At 40.9% G+C, this 17,993-nt stretch overlaps 1 protein-coding gene across 1 annotated transcript; it reads left to right on the top strand.

The window, feature by feature from the left end:
• Positions 1 to 1,385: 1,385 nt before the first annotated feature.
• On the top strand, positions 1,386 to 11,865 carry plcxd2 (phosphatidylinositol-specific phospholipase C, X domain containing 2). Its single transcript, XM_036558699.1, has 4 exons — positions 1,386 to 1,485; positions 3,698 to 4,164; positions 9,123 to 9,364; positions 11,712 to 11,865. Exons 1-4 carry the CDS (start codon positions 1,386 to 1,388, stop codon positions 11,863 to 11,865), a joined length of 963 nt encoding a protein of 320 aa, XP_036414592.1.
• Positions 11,866 to 17,993: the final 6,128 nt, after the last annotated feature.

Raw genomic sequence — 17,993 nt, 5'->3', positions numbered from 1 at the left:
CAAAGTTGGGAGCATGAAATTATCCAAAATCTCTTGTTATGCTGAAGCATTAAGAGTTCCTTTCACTGGAACTAAGGGGCCGAGCCCAACCCCACACCATAATCCCCCCTCCACCAAACTTTACACGTGGCACAATGCAGTCAGACAAGCATTGTTCTCCTGGCAACCGCCAAACCCAGACTCGTCCATTGGATTGCCAATTCGTCACTCCAGACAACTAGAGTCCAGTAGCGGCACTTAACACCACTGCATTCGACGCTTTGCACTGCGCTTGGTGATGTAAGGCTTGGATGCAGCTGCTCAGCCTTGGGAACCCATTCCATGAAGCTCTCTACGCTGTTCTTGAGCTAATCTGAAGCCCACATGAAGTTTGGAGGTCTGTAGCGATTGACTCTACAGAAAGTTGACGACCTCTGCGCACTATGCGCCTCAGCATCCGCTGACCCCACTCTATCATTTTACGTGGCCGACCACTTCATGGCTGAATTGCTGTCGTTCCCAATCGCTTCCACTTTGTTATAATACCACTGACAGTTGACTGTGGAATATTTAGTAGCGAGGAAATTTCACGACTGGACTTGTTGCACAGGTGGCATCCAATCACAGCACCACGCTGGAATTCACTGAGCTCCTGAGAGCAACCCATTCTTTCACTAATGTCTGTAGAAGCAGTCTGCATGCCTAGGTGCTTGGTTTTACACACCTGTGGTCATGGAAGTGATTGGAACAACTGAATTCAATGATTTGGATGGGTGAGTGAATACTTTTGGCAATATAGTGTACAATACATAACTAAGAATTTGTGTATGTTTGTATTGATTTATTTTTCGATTCGTTATGGGTCACCATGAATGAGCTATTTTCAGTATGCCGTTTTGCTCATTTACTATTATTAAAAGAATAAAGATTAATTTAATAGTTTATTTAGAGAATAAACTAGAGAGCCTCTGTTAAAACTGGAATAAACAAGTCTCCCCTGTTACCTGAATACTTCTCCCCACTAAGCAGACTATTAGGAGGCTAATTTACACTAATAAAACTAATATTCCAGACACTCCGTGTGTTTTACAGGGCTAATCCAGAGACACCTCTCCCCGAGGACTCCTCAGCCTGAGTGTGGAAGCCGGGAGGAGGATGAGGAGCTGTAATTTGGGATTAAGCTGATTAAGGTGGTCAGAGGAAGCGTTAGCTCTCCGCCATGCCACCACTCAGTGTTACCGGCTTCGCCGTAGCGCTCAGTCCACCTTCAGGAGCCTCTGCTCTTCACACTTAACCACTCATTAGGCGAGTATGAACTACAAGGGGGTGGGTAAGTGGTCGCCGGAGTTAAAATGGAAAAGTGAGGGCTACTGCTGACACGCTGCGGTGAGGTAATCTGGGTCAACATGAAGACAAGACCGACCGGCAACGACCGCAACGCTGACTGGATGGGCTCTTTGTGCCCAGCGCTAACGGCCATGCCGCTGAAGTACCTGGCCGTGCCAGGTGGGGCCTTTCTGCTTATAGTAGCATTGAGCTAGTTGGCTGCGTCCAAAACACAGTACTGTAGCCTACATAGTACATACTGCACTAATAAGTGCACTACTAAAGGTGGTGTACTTTTTTGACATACAGTGAAAGCCCTGAAGTTATTTGTACTTACTTAATCGAGTTAAGATGACTTATTGTCTCGCAGTTAGTTGTTATCACTCAGTCCAGGCAAGTTGTTAGTAAAGATGGAAGAATTCAAATGTTCTTATTTTTGTGAGGAGAACACTGAGAGAGTATGAGGCGGAGTTACCCAGAATTCCTGTGTTGTTAGCCAAATTCTGCTTATTAGCCCTAATTTTTCATTCAGATAATATATATATATATATATATATATATATATATATATATATATATATATATGTATATATATATATTATCTGAATGAAAAATTCAAAAAAAATTTGTTCCAGTGTCCGTTCTATGTGGAGTTTGCATGTTCTCCCTGTGTCTGCGTGGGTTTCCTCCGGCTTCTCTGGTTTCCTCCCACAGTCCAAAGACATGCAGTCAGGCTAACTGGACATGCTAAATTGCCCCTAGGTGTGAATGTGTACGTCTGTCTGTCTGTCTGCCCTGCGATGGACTGGTGACCTGTCCAGGGTGTATCCTGCCTTCCGCCCAATGATAGCTAGGATAGGCTTCAGCACCCCACCGCAACCCAGAAGGATAAGCTGTGGGTCCACTGGCTTTTTGCTCAGCGTTTTCCGGGCGGCCCACTGTTGGTTAAGCAGACTATTAGACAAAATTCCACTAATCATTTTGCTTTTTCATTTTTCACTCACAGTCCTGTTTACTTATTTTTCCTTTCTTCCTTTCTTTAGGTAAACTTTGTACATTAGTTTAGTAAATCATTTTAATCTAGCACAGGGTCAGCCACAACATTTTCTATAATATCATTTGATATTAGGCCTAGTTACTTTTTTCTCTCATTTGTTTGTGATATTTGTCTTTTTATTTTCTAAAAGAAAAGTCTGTGTGCATTTAAAATCTGTTACAATAAACACTCTGGGACACTCTGGTGAAAGTGAAACATTAACCATGCCCACATCTGCTGTAAACATGCCTACTCACTTGGTGCCACAATCTCGAGAGTGAGATTTTCTGGTTTAAAGGCTTGGAAAACCCCCACCTGGGGATGTATCTTGAACGTGTGAGGTGCTACTACAAGTACTTTGGGCTGGATACATGAGGATGGGCTGTCTGAAATATTGGGTTTTTTTTTTTGATTGTTTGTCTGTTTGTTTGTTTTCACGCTAGCTGGCTAATGCAGAAGGAAGCCAGATAGCTAATGTTTCTGCTAGGACGTCCAGCACAACTGTATTTGTATTTATTAGCCTCCACATCAGTGGTACATTAAAGGATTTCTTAATGGCAGTGGGGGGTTCCCAGTGGTTGCATGTGTTATTTACACAATACATGTCAGGTGTTGTAGGGAGAGAACACTGATCAAATCAAATCATGTTTAACGTCACATCACATTTACACAGGTGCGAAGGTGAGTGAATAGCTTAGGTGCGTAACCCCCCTGTAGTACTTTCATACTTTCATAATCATGGTGATGATTCAGAGGTGTGAATGACGAAAATGTAAAAATGATGAATTCTTTCAAACCCTTATGTTTGCGTAATGCAGTGCTGTGCTTTAGAATTTTACATAATATGATGCATATTGTATTAAAATCTAGTTTTAAGCTTAAATGTCTTTCAGTGAAATTGATGGGTTTATATATTACTGTGTATTTTCAGTACTTATCCCTAACTGTACTCATGAGGAAAGTAATCCATTCTCACTTTAGTAATCTATTCTCATTTTAGCCATTCACATTAAGTGACTGACTGCTTTTTATGTATAAGTTCATTCTGTTGCATTTGCGCCAGCACCTGTGCTGACCACTGGTCACACCAACTTTTGAGATCAAGCATTACATTTTTAGACCTAAACTGCATCAAAAAGAGAAGAGTAGACCCTGAACTCCAGCTCCTGTTCTGATTGATGCTGCAGTTCTGTATGTTTTCCAAGTTGTTTTTTGAACTGTTACTGTTGTACTTATACTCTGCTTTTTGAAATGTGGTAGAATAACCTCAGTCTTAAGTTATTCATATCACTAACCCGGTTATTGTTTAGTCTCTGTCATTTACTTCTGTTTGTGATCTCCACTTTATCATTGTAGGATCCCACGACTCCTTCAGCTTTTGGGTGGATGAGAACGCTCCGGTCGGCCCTGATCAGAAAGCATTCGTCAAGCACCTGGCCATGATTTTCCGTCTGTTGGCCAAGAAGGTGATGAAGAAGTGGTCGATGACTCAGAACCTCACCTTCCGAGAGCAGCTGGAGGGCGGAATTCGCTATTTTGACCTCCGTGTCTCTTCAAAGCCGGGCGAGGAAGGCTGTGAGGTCTACTTCATCCATGGCCTGTTTGGCCACAAAGTGCGAGATGGTCTCGTGGACATTAACACTTTCCTCAGCGCGCACCGCCAGGAGGTCGTCTTTCTGGATTTCAACCACCACTATGCCATGGAGGAGGAGCACCATCGCTATCTCATCAACATGCTGAAGGAGGTTTTTGGATCCAAGCTCTGCAAGATCAACGTGGTGGAGGACATCACTCTGGATTATATGTGGGAGAAGAAGTACCAGGTAATAGGCCTGCTATAGCTTGACTTACTGAAGTAACTAGGCCTGGACAAGATGGTCGTAGTTCTGTATTGTGGCTACAGTGCTAGACATTGCGATAGACCTCACAGTATAATGAAATACATTGGTGAACACTTAAAGGGGAACACTGTGGTTAATTGTAGTGACTCTAGCAGACCCAGATTTCTTTACAGTGGTAGACGTAGGAAACAAGACGATTTACTTAACCATTGTAAAAAGCCCTGGATCTCTCTGCTGTGAATGGATTAAAATAAATGGATTAAAATACATTTTAGGCCACTGATCTATGTAAAACAGTGTCTTGAGCATTTAGCTGTAATCATTTCAGTATAATATGATACAATAATGACTATTTTTAGAGGCATTAAACTCTTTGGACATCTGGTTCCTATCACCACCACTGTGAACCATTCTGTTAACAAAATTTCGTTACTCCGAAATGTTTTCGAGAAATTCCCTTTTAAAGTTTCTAACAGTCAACATGTATCATTTTGACCAAAATTGTTTAATCGATTCATTAAAATCACGAATGCCTGTGATTGGCCAGGAGGCTGGCAGCACTCACTAAACAGTTTTGGTTAGAACATTTTTATTATCAGTATTGCAATTAAAAAAAGCTATATTGTGAAACTCTATCAGCAGCCTTGCCTCATAAGCCTTGTTGCTTTGCATCCAGTGTATTGCTCTTAGAGTTCAGGTGTTCAAGAAAAAGAGCTTGTCCATTGAGGGGCATTGATTGACTGTCATAATTTGAAAGCAATAAGAGAGCCAGGCTTCACTTTGAAAGTAACTCACTTCTCAAACCACCATTTCCCCTTTCCATCAATACTTCACTTTTTACACTTAACCAAAATAAACTCCCACATTTTCACTTACTGTGTCAGGGGGCGGGCTTTGCATATGTGCCCATGTCTATTTCAGGCTGTAAGCAGAAGAGCAGGTCAGTGTCAAAGTCTTAGGGAAAGACGTTGAAGAGATTAGTGGGAATCAGGAGGCAGTTAGAGTGTTCAGCGCTGCATGGTTAGAGGCGTATCGGTGGAAATGAGTTCCACTTTTACTGTGAAGCAGTTTGATGCTTTTATGTGTATTGAAAGCTCTAAAAAGCCCCTGACATTATTAAGTTAATTAAACTTTCAAGGCAGCTCGCAGACCAAAAATGGAAAACATGCTTACAGTAGATTTCAGTGTGTCTCAGTGGAACATGCCACTGCCTATCAAAAGTTTGGGGACTTTCCAAAAGCTGCAAAATTTAAGGAACAACTGACAAAAGTACTTGATCTCAAAGCAACACCCGTGTGATGTCAGCACTTGAACCTTTCAGGTGTTTAAACCACCTTTGATCCGGAAGGGCTGGGGGGCACTTAGCTTTTCAAAAGGTTTTTAAATATCATCGCTGTCCAAAAAGTAATGCATTTCGCTTATTTTTTATTTTTGAATATAAGCATTTTGAGCACAGCAGCTGTCCTGTATATTGTGTGAAAACCTCATGATGAATGGACCAATAGAAATGCTCCAAAATCTTTTTACATCAACTTATACTAACAGATAAAAGCATTTTGTCTTCTCCAGTAAAGTTACCATTTGGTTGATACGTGTTGTTTGTCTGGACAGCGACGTGGATTTGCGTCTGCTTCAAGTTTACTGATCATCACATTGATTTATCGGAAATCAACACAAATTTTCCTTCCATCTCGTACGACACTGCGTTAGGGAGGGTCTCTGAGCTCTGAGCTGACTGAGTGTTTTCTCTCCGTGATGGGTGGGGGTGGGCGTGGAAGGTAACACATGATATAATCTGTTAACGTTTCTTTTTCCCTACCCACTGATGCGCAACACTAATCAAGAATCAGAAAACACTTTTCGAGGTAGGCAAAAGTCACTACATTATGAAAGAAGATTACAGAAAAACAAGAATTTAATGTGTTAAATGATGATGAATTGTGCTTAATATGATCAGGGTTATGACCAATTTTGACCAGGAATATGACCAGTTTTAATTTAAGGGTTGGGATGTAATGAGAAAACAAGTATTCAGAATACAGAAATGAAGTATCTGTCCAAGTGACATGTTGTAAAGACAGTATTTAAATAAAACAGCTACTTTTGAATATTTAGGAGAATGATTTTAAAATATTTACTCACTAAATTAAAAAAATACACCATCAATGCTTGTTTAACTATTTTAAAACCAGTGTGCATCATGTAAAGATGTATTCTAAAGAAGAAGTCAATAAACAGCTTTTTTGCAAACATTGACGTTCCTGTTAAAGCCTGAGTAGACTGATGAATCAATGTGATGATCAGTTATTAATCTCAGTGTTACTGAGCTCTGCTAAAGCCTGAGTAGACTGATGAATCAATGTAATGATCAGTTATTAATCTCAGTGTTGCTGAGCTCTGCTAAAGCCTGAGTAGACTGATAAATCAAAGTGATCAGTTATTAATCTCAGTGTTGCTGAGCTCTGCTAAAGCCTGAGTAGACTGATGAATCAATATGATGATCAGTTATTAATCTCAGTGTTACTGAGCTCTGCTAAAGCCTGAGTAGACTGATAAATCAATATGATGATCAGTTTTTAATCTCAGTGTTACTGAGCTCTGCTAAAGCCTGAGTAGACTGATAAATCAATATGATGATCAGTTATTAATCTCTGTGTTACTGAGCTCTGTTAAAGCCTGAGTAGACTGATAAATCAATGTGATGATCACTGTTTAGGTATTACTACTATTACTTGTACTATTTAGGTATGATTGAACTAAAGAGCCCCCTCAGTAGTTGACATTCATGTGTAATAAGCTTAGCATCGATGCTATCATGGCGAGTTACATACATGTCATTAACTTAAAGTCACACAGCTATCCACTTTATAGTGAGAATTAATAGACTTTAATAGATTTTTTATTGGGATACGGCGAATCGTTATAGTTAATGAGACAGCAGTGGGATTTTGACAGCCAAAATAATTCATTTAAATCAGTGAATTTGTCATGAAACACATGAATTACAAGAAGAAAACTAGTAACTAGTAACCAGTAAGCAAGGAACAGTGTGAATGTTTTTCCATCTGCTTTATGCAATATGAATTCTAAATGTATTCTGAATATGTTACTTTTTATGTATTGTAGTCAATACATAACATGGCATACAATACACAACAGTGTATTCAGTTACACCGATCAGGCATAACATTATGACCACCTCCTTGTTTCTGCACTCATTGTCCATTTTATCAGCTCCACTTACTATTAAGGTGCACTTTGTAGTTCTACAGTTACAGACTGTAGTCCATCTGTTTCTCTGCATACTTTGTTAGCCCCCTTTTACCCTGTTCTTCAGTGGATCAGACACAGCAGTGCTGCTGGAGTTTTTAAACACTGTGTCCACTCACTGTCCATTCTATTATGCACTCCTACCTTGTCAGTCCACCTTGTAGATGTAAAGTCAGAGACGACAGCTCATCTGCTGCTGCACAGTTTGTGTTGGTCATCCTCTAGTCCTTCATCAGTGGTTACAGGACGCTGTTGGCTGGATATATTTGGTTGGTGGACTATTCTCAGTCCAGCAGTGACACTGAGGTGTTTAAAAACTCCAGCAGCACTGCTGTGTCTGATCCACTCAGACCAGCACAACACACACTAACACACCACCACCATGTCAGTGTCACTGCAGTGCTGAGAATGATCCACCACCCAAATAGTAACCTGCTCTGTGAGGGTCCATGGGGGTCCTGACCACTGAAGGACAGGGTAAAAGGGGGCTAATGAAGTATGCAGAGAAACAGATGGACTACAGTCTGTAACTGTGGAACTACAAAGTGCACCTATATAGTAAGTGGAGCTGATAAAATGGACAATGAGCGTAGAAACAAGGAGGTGGTCACAATGCCTGATCGGTGTATTTAGCCATCACTACTTTTTCAAAGTATTCTGCCAAACACTGACTTTAATACATTAAATAGAAAGTTGTTGACCATATTGCCCAAACCCCAATCATTGTTGTGAGATGTAAGCACTCATCAGCACTTTGGGCCAAAAAAGTTTGTGTTTTTAAAAATAGCTGGGGAAAAAGAAACATGTCCAGTCATTATTTAGGCACAGTCTGCTCTTCATACCAAGGAAGATGCTTGATGAACATGAAACGTGCTGAAGCAAAATATATCCAAAGCAATAATACATTCCTCGGTGGGAGAGATGTCCTTAACCAGGGACAAAATGGTGCTTCAGGCTCGACCCAGGGCAAAGGTCAGTCCTTCCTGCTGTGTGCTGACCCTAATCTCTGCAAGATTAAAGTCTCACTTCCTCGCTCTGCTCAACAAGATGTGACATGGCCAGTTCAAATCGGTTACTCAGTCAGCATTTTGATGGGAATAGTCAGCAAATGATGTGACTCGTCAGCAACGGATGTGACTTTTTCTCTTTACAGTTTCTGTTCATGTTTTGCTTCTGTATTTCTTTATCAGTACTACACTGCATCCAAAAGTTTGTAGAAACCAACGTTTCTTCTGAAATCAAAGTTATTAATAGGGATTCTGTCCACCCGTTGCTGCAGTAACAGCCTCTGCTCTTCTGGGAAGGCTTTACACTAGACATTGGAACGTTGCTGTGGGGATTTGTTTGCATTCAGCCGCAAGATCATTAGTGAGGTCAGGTACTGATGTTGGATGATCAGTTCTTGGTCACTCTAACTCATCCCAATGCTGGGGGCTTTATACCCCTCCCACAGTTGGCACTGGGCAAATGTGCGGCTGCTCCAGAGCATCCCATTCTATAAGCAATGCTTTTCTATGGAAATTACAGAAGCGTCTGGAAGCTTCTGGACATATGGCGTATATGATTTGAAGCAATAGCTACAGTGATACATCTTACAATTTTTTATTTGTTTCTTTTAATGATCTGTTAGTCTTATGTCTCTCTCACATATCTGATAATGTATCCCACAGGTCCTGGTGTTCTATCATCACCCGTCTGCTAAGGGCTGTCCAGTTTTGTGGCCGGGAAGTAAAATCCCAGCCCCGTGGGCCAACACCACTGACACCACCAAGCTCATCCAGTTCCTGGAGACCACACTGGGCGAGAGAGCTAAATACGACAGCTTCCACGTGTCCCAGGCCATCCTCACCCCCCGCATAAAGACCGTCGTCGGAGGGCTGGTCATGGGACTGCGCAACTACCTTGTGGAGAAGTGAGCTATTGGGGGTTGAGGGAACTGTATTGTTTTTATGTTTTTTTTTGTCTTACCAGTCTAAATAATCTTAGCTCTTATTCTGGATTTAGATGAGTGCTGGCAAGTGCATTAGTTCAACAGTTTTTCCAAGGAGCCAGCAGATGGCAGTATAGATGCATGTTGAGGGTTGGTCCTGAAGAACATAGGCGTACACAAAAGACCAGTTTCCTATACATGGATTGAGCCTAGCTTTAAAACGTCAGTGGTGATTGACCAGTGGAAATTCTTTGAATCTAGGCTTAAGCTTGATTTGGTTTGAGGAAGCTGGTCCAAACAGTTAGATGAGGAAGATTAACTGCACAAGCCCAACTTCTAAAGTCTAGATTTTGGTCTAGACTTAGGCTTAATTTTGCTCTGTCCAGTCTAGAAGTATACCTCCAACTGTTTGTCCCCTGTTTGCTTGCTCCTCTACTCTTTAGAGACTCTACAGACTTTACTCTGGAAAAACTTGGAACACTGCTGTGAGGATTTAATTGAATTCAGCCCCAAGAGCATTGGTGAGGGTCAGGTACTGATGTTGGATGATTAGTTCTAGACCACAAATAGTGCTCCCCCCAAAGGTTTTCCAAGGTGACTCATCTCCTACCATCATCCCACCGCTCCACAGCCCAATAGTGGGGGTTTTATACCACTCTAGTTGACGTGTGGCATTGCTCATGCTGACCTTAGGCTCATGTCTGGCTGCTCTGGAGTGTTCCTTTTCTCTGCAGAGCCTTTCTATTGACATTATGTGGCTGTGAGTGTGCATTGTAACACCATTGTCAGCAATAGGTACACCTTGTACATGTAGCATACAGCAAGGCTCAATCTTCTAGAACTGGCTTGTCAAGTGACCGGAGCTACCTCTTGACGGACGTCTTAGTCAGACGGCAGTCTCACAGGAAAAAGGATTAATTGTGCCTGAGCGCAGAATGGGCATTGTTTATTATTCCTGAATAAACTCAACGCTCAAGCTTCCCATTTCCTGGTTTTGTGCGGCCTGCTGCTGTGCATCAGTGGAGACAGGAGGGAAAGCTCTGAGTTTATTTCCAGTCTGAAGTAGAACCATCACACGCTAATACTCATACAAGCCACCCCACACTTATCAGATTTAACACACACACATCCCCACAGGCTGTAGTTCAATGTACACTGCTCACTCCCCAGTCCATATATGAAAAGTTCGCTGCAAACACAGCCCGTTTTGAATATATCATAGTTATGATGTTACAACCATGAACACATTTATATATATATATCACCTATTTAGTCTGAAGCAGTTTATCTTTCCTATTTATGTTGAAGTGATGCGGAGTGTTGTTACTGCAGACAGTCTGTAGCAGAGTTGTTCAGGCACAAGATGGGGAAAATGTTCAAATGTTGTACTGTCCCTGGCTGTCAGGAAGTAAATGTCATTGCATCTTGGATCCAGAGATGAAGCTGAAGTCTGTTTTTTTTTCAGTGTCCCTAAGAATTTCAGTCCAAATTTAACAGTTTGTCCCATACAGTCACACCTTGACTGTTTCACCTTGACTGTTTTTGAATGAAGCGAAGTCGGAACAATTTACACGTGTCAGTTTTACAGGCAAGGTAACAAAACCTCACAAGTGTTATATATTTCAGGCAGAGCAAAACACAATACATGAAAAATATAGAATTTGGGCCCTTTGTGTCTCTTCTGTTCAGTAAAATATATTAATGGAAAGTTGTAAGGACCAGAAAAAACACCTTAGGTCATTTTCTATACCTTTGGTTCTCAGTAGAACAGCATAACAGGTCCACACACCTCCATGGAAACAATCAGTGAGTGAATTTAAGTTGCAGACTTGGTATCTGGTATTATTAAAAGTGAACATAAATGATTTTGTATCTATAAGAATCTATTCACTGTGTTAGTATTTGTTTTATACATTTCAAACTGGTATAAAATAGGTTTTATTTCAAAACATGATCATTAATTTTACTCCCCCCCAGAAAATGTCAGGTGGTGCAAAAACACAGTAATAAAATTATTAAAATATTAATAAAGCTATTTACCAATACTGGGTTACTGGGCTACTGACCTTGGCATTGCTTCCTGAAGGTCAATTATGGATTTATTTATGCATTAATAGTTATTTTTAATAACTTAATCTGCATATATTGCCACACTCCCTGGCATTTTTAGATTTTGAGAGGTATAAATGCCTAAAATGAATTTTATGTTGATGCACTGAAAAAAGGGAGGTATTGAATAATGTGATATGTATTTATTCAATTATTTTATAGGAGAATAATGGACTTGGACATACTTTCAGGTCATGTCATCCCTTCTGTTCCTGTGCAGGAACCTGCCGATCATCATGACGTGGGTGGAAGCGCAGAAGCCAGGCGAGAATGGTGTGAACATCATCACCTCAGACTTTGTGGAGCTAGTGGACTTTGCCAACACTGTGATCCAGCTCAACAACCTGCTCCTCCCTAACAAGGCAGTCACATGACATCTGCTGCATCCTGCACTTCCCAGACCATCAAAGAGAAACTGGGGGGGGGGTCACAAGATAACCATGGAAACCAGAGATCACGTGACCATCACGGACAGATCTCATGAGGAGTGGATTGCGTGACCACCACAAAGACGAGTGCTCGAAGGAGTGCCGTCTCCAAGCCTATACCTGTCGAATAGGGGCTGCGGTCAAATGCTGAGTCTCTGTGGCTAACAATTAGATTACCTCTCATGTGGTCAGAAACTGTGCTTTATATTTTAGCTTTTCATTCAAAAGTGCTATAAACTCTCTCTGTAATAGACTTCACATGGTGGCTGTAGCTGAAAGTTATTTTCAAAGCTGTAACTGAAAATGCGTGTGGGCAACCGGGAACCTGAACCTCTCTGCTGTAATGCTCACACATACAAACACTCACAAAGAATGTACTGTATTTATAATTACTTAATATTATTTATTACATTTTAGTCTTCTTCAATAAACATCTACTGCTTACCCTCTCAATTTGCGGCAAGCTGAAGACGCTGGTGTGGATCAGTGGGATCAGGTTGTGGTTCTGCTTCTACAGCCACAGTCTGTGTTGTTGCTATGATGTGGGGTTGAATGTCCAGCAGGCAGGATTTCTCGGCTGGATAACTTCTTAGCTGGATAACTTAACTTAACTGATGACTGTCCCACAAATGGCACTGACTTCTCCTCCTATTGGGTAGGCTTGAAGGGGAAATCCACCCATTTAAAAAAAATCTAATAATTAGATTGTTGAGATGTAAAAGTCATTCCGGGTGGTCTGATGAGAAATGGTTCATTGTAGAGAAACCTACAGACTCTGATTTCTTTACAGTGGTATTGATAGGAACCAGGGGTCACAATGTCTATAAAGCAACTATAGCCATTTTATTTACTATACAAAACCACCAGTGAACCTACAAACTTGAGTTTTTGTATGTCATGTTGATAACAGTAAATTAATGGTATATCGGGGAAAAAATAAATTCTTTGGAAAATATTTGTCCTTGCAACACCCTGCATGTACAACACTGTCAGAGACCAGCCATCTTTTTTCATTTCCAGTCAAAACAGCCATTAAGTACAAGTTGTTGATTTTTTAGGAAATATTTCTGAAGAGATTAGATAGAAGATAATCCACTAGAGGAAGGAAGGGGAAGTCAAAGCAAAATGGTTTCCACAAACTGTAATTGAGAAATTGTGCCAAGTCTATAGATAGATAGATAGATAGATAGATAGATAGATAGATAGATAGATGGACAGAGAGATAGATAGATTGATGGATGGATGGATGGTTGGCTGGATAGAGATATGGATGGATATGCATAGGACTGACCACCTGTGTACGGGATTCCTTGGATGGTGAGAAGCAGTAAATACAGCCAACTTCTGAAGACTGAACTTTGGAAGTGTGGAAAAATATCCCTGCAGATTTCTTTGAAAAACTGAAAGTGAGCCTCCTGAAAAGAAAGGAAGCTGTAAAAAAGGTAAAGAGTGAACACATTTTTACCAAAAACATTGAAATGATAGTTTTGTATGTTTTCTGTGTTTTTGCCAATTCTCCATGAATGTGTTTTAAAAATACATTTGAGTGCTAAATCTGATCTCAAAACCACCACAAACAGTGTCTTAGGCATCATTTTTAACCATTTCATGTAAGAACCTTCTGTGAGGGAGCTTCTAGAGGCGTTAAACTCTTCAGACGTCTGGTTCTTATCATCACCCCTGTGAACAATTCTGACTCTGTAAGTTTCTCTAAAACAGAGCCTTTCACACCAAACCACTCTGGATGACTTTGTTTACATCTCAACCATTTAATTATGCAGAAATTTAGAAAAGTCGTTGGAATTGCCCTGTAACTTTTTAGCATACATCATCTGGCTAACTGACAAGTCTTGGTTTTTGCAATGTCATGAATGTGTATGTTATGGTTTAAGTTCTTTCTCTCTCTCTCTTATACCCACACACTCACACACTCTCTCTCTCAGCTTATTTTGTTTGTGTTTTTTCACACTTCCACTCCCTCACTCTCTCTCTTATTGTGCTTTCTCACTGCCTTCCTCTCTCATTTTGCCTGTTTTTCTCACACTCACTTCTATCTCTCTCTCTCTCTCTCTCTCTCTCTCTCTCTCTCTCTCTCTCTCTCTCTCTCTCTCCCTCTCTCCCCTCCCCCTCCCCCTTCCCCTCCCCCTCTCTCTTCCTCTCTGGCAGTCTACAGCTAAGTTAGGTGCTGTGGTGGGATAGGTATGTGTTTTTGGGCTCAGGCCTGGAACAAACACCAGCACAGCGGATCTGTGGTGGTCCGCTGAGTGTTTACATTGGAAGCGAAGCTGCTCTTATTTCGTCTGAGCTCAGAGCTGTGAAAGAAGGTGTCAGACACAAACCTGACAGTGCTGTTTGGGTCTTCTTCATGTGACTCATGTATTTTTGGGACGGCCACTGCCATGTTTGTCAAGTTGAGCTTGCTGTAACCCACAGTGACCACAGGAACCTCTTTCTGACAGACAGAGCCAAGCAACAATGATCAGTTTCTCCATTTAGACTCTTCCCAGTGGAGGCCCTGTTCTCTTAGCCTTTTAACTGTAGAAAATGGACATAAACATGTAGAGGTCAGTTGTACGTTTGGTTGCTGTTGTAATGTGACAGTGTGTCTTCCAAAAAAAATAACAGATCTTTAATGTACATAAATGTAGCAAGGTAGTACTCCAAGTAATATGGGGTCATTTTATTGTTCAATTTGTGGCTTAGGTATTACTTACTTAGCTTAAGTAATACTGTAATGATATTACCACAAACTCAAATGGTCTGAAACATAGATAATAGGAATCTGATGTTCTGTGTGTGAACATAGTTAAAGTTTTTTTTTATATATGGACTTTATGCGCTGACAGGGAGTGGTACGTTTTAAACTGTTCACAGACTGAATCAAACTTGAAAAAAAGTGAGGAAAATTTGTTTTCCCATTATTTGGGCTCTTTTATCTGACCACAGTTATTTTCCACACCTGTGAGTTTTCACCATATCTAATGTTCACGTCACAACAAACAATGATAACTGGGTGTGTTTTGATCTGCTGGGTTGAGGCACATTTGTGCAAATAAAAGAAAGCAGAAAATGCAGTTATTGTGACACAAAAACAACAGCTTCTGACTGGTTTAGACGGCAGTGGTGAGAAAAGTTGTGCTCAAGCTGTGTCTTTCGTCAGTTGGGAGCTATAAGTACTGACAGCTAGCAAAAGCTAAAGAGCTAGCCAAGGCCATTTGACCACCTTAGGCTTACTTGCAATTAACAAAAACACCGCCACTGGACTCTGGAGCAGTGGAAACATTCTGTGGAGTGATGAATCAGCTTCTCTATCTGTCAGTCTGATGGACGAGTCTGGGGTTGGTGAAATGCCAGGAGAACCTTACCTGCCTGACTGCACTGTGCCATGTAAAGTTTGGTGGAGGAGGGATGATGATATGGGGTTGTTTTTCAGGGGTTGGCCTAGAACCCTTAGTTCCAGTGAGGGTTAATCTTAATGCTTCAGCAGACCAAGACATTTTGGACAATTCTATGCTTCCAACTTTGTGTGAACAGTGTGGGGAAGGCCCTGTTATGTTTCAGCATGACTGAGCCACAGTGCACAAAGCAAGGTCCATAAAGGCCTGGCTGGGTGAGTTTGGTGTGGAAGAACTTGACTGACCCTCACAGAGCCCTGACCTCAACCCCATCTAACACCTTTGGGATACACGCTTGTTCCAATAAGCATCATTCGCTATAAAGGTAACATTTGCCAATTTTGATCGAAGTCAGCTAAAGTAGCCTTTATGACAGATGATGCCTGTTGTGATAAGCATTTATAAACAGTTATGTAGGGTTATGTCAGTTGTAATGACAACCTTATGTAGGTGCCACGTAGCCTTATGAACAGCACCCTCCAGTAAAGTTTTACCATGCTAGCCTCGTTATAAAATATAGTATATATTTGTGCATCTTCTTTGTTTCTTCCACATACTTTGTAATGCACTAAAAATCTGTGTAAAATGTGAAAATATTGTTTCCTGACACATTTAAATAATTGAATATTTGAGCAAAATTCAAATATTCAATTATAGCAACAATTATACCAGTACTAGGGTATATTCAATTTATATTTGTATGGTATCATATACATGGTTTATATGCATATATGCTGAATATTTGATACCTACATATATGTGCACAGCATATATGTACATATATTTTACAACATCAGTCTATCCCTTTATGATATATGTGCATACGGCCATACGTCAGATTTCCGTATGGGTTTGCTCTTCACTTGTCATTGATGTTCAGTTTTTCAGGTCAGAAGTGCAATCAAGGGGGGGGGCTGGCCTATGGAAAAAGCCTGTGAAAAGGATGAATTGCACTAAGTATGGAAACTGAGGTACAACCATGCAGAGAGACAAGAGAGATCTAATCAGCACAGCTGCCTTCTCTGCACAAAGCTCTGTGGCTTGTTTTTGTTGCTAGCACCATGGCATGCATTCTTACTCTTCCAGCTCTGCTTTTCATTCTCATCCTTAAAGTTGTTTGGGTTCCCCATTCAGAAATGTCCTGCTTTATAGTTTGCGTGACTCCACTGAGCTTCGTGATGATTAGTAAGTACTGTATTCAGAGAAAGGAAGTCTGCTTTCATTCCCCGGCAGTGAAAACATTACTTCTAATACAGTGATAATCCTTCAAATCTTTTTTCTGACAGTTTTTTCACTCAGACTTTTAATCGTTTGTTACTGGCTCAGATCTTTCCTTTGTATGATCTGAGTGCCTCTGTTAACTTTACTCGTAAATGTCTGCAAAGGTTTGCAGTCGTCCCGGTCGTGTGTAGCCACACTTTCAAGGAACATTACCAGTTCATCTCAATACCACTAGACTTAAATGATAATTTGACCAAAAATCTCATTTTATCGAAGTTTGCTTTTTTTTTGCCACTGGAGCTGTGAGGCTGACATAGCTAACAAGTAATGGAAGCTTCTACACACTAATTAGCATTATACTAACTTTACACTTGTAGTGCTAGAGATCAGCCATCAGACCACAAATGAGTACGCTCAGTCTTGTTTTCTGTGTCAGGCACTCCTGGTCGTTGTCGACTACTTTCAGTCTCGGTCTTGACTCAAACTCGATGTGTCCCAGTTTTGGTTTTGACTCGGACTCTGTGTCCCGGTCTTGGTCTTGACTCGGATTCAGTGTGTCCCGATCTTGGTCTTGACTCAGACTCGATGTTTCCCAGTCTTGGTCTTGCCTTGGACTCGATGTGTTCTGGTCTCGATCTTGATTCGGACTTGATGTGTCTCAGTCTTAGTCTTGACACAGACTTGACAAGTCCTGGTTTTGGTCTTGACTTGGACTCAATGTGTCCCGGTCTTGGTCTTGGCTCATACTCGATGTGTTCCGTTCTTTGTCTTGAATCGGGCTTGATGTGTCCCGGTCTTGGTCTTCAGTCAGATTGATGTGTCCTGGCCTTGGTCTTGACTTGAACTCGATGAGTCTCGGCTTTGGTCTTGAATCAGACTTGATGTGTCCCTGGTCTTGGACTTGATTCCGACTCGATGTGTCCCAGTCTTGGTCTTGACTCGGACTGGACTCTAGTTGCCTTGACTACAACATATGTTCTATCTATGAAAATGGACAAAAGTATTGATAAAATTTAGACTTGAGGATGGCTGCCTCTACTGTTTTTACTGTGCCACATGCTGTGGTCAGACATCATGCACATCTATTTGAGATGACCACACAACAGCAACTTAAAAAGCATTTCACTGCTGTTTCAAAATGTCTGCATCATTAAATCATTAAGTATGAACAGTGTAATTCAGAGTGGTTTGGTGTGAAATGTGCAGTTCTAGAGAAACTCACCAAGTGAGATTTGTTTACAGCGGTGGTGACAGGAACAAACATCTGAAGAGTTTTATGTCTATAAATGCTCACTCAAAACAAATTAACTGTCTTGTGATCTCAAGATAACAAAATTTGTTTTCTCAGTATCGCAACTTCTTTTTCTCTTGATCTCAAGATTATCAAGACAATTCAGAGAAAACAACTTTTGTTTTGCTTGACATCACCAGGCAAATAAGTTGTGATCTCAAAATAAG

The sequence above is a fragment of the Colossoma macropomum genome, unplaced genomic scaffold (genome assembly GCF_904425465.1).
Source record: "Colossoma macropomum unplaced genomic scaffold, Colossoma_macropomum, whole genome shotgun sequence".
Lineage (NCBI taxonomy): Eukaryota > Metazoa > Chordata > Actinopteri > Characiformes > Serrasalmidae > Colossoma > Colossoma macropomum.
The sequence above is the reverse complement of the archived record's forward strand: the minus strand, read 5'-3'. Positions and strand labels throughout refer to the sequence as shown.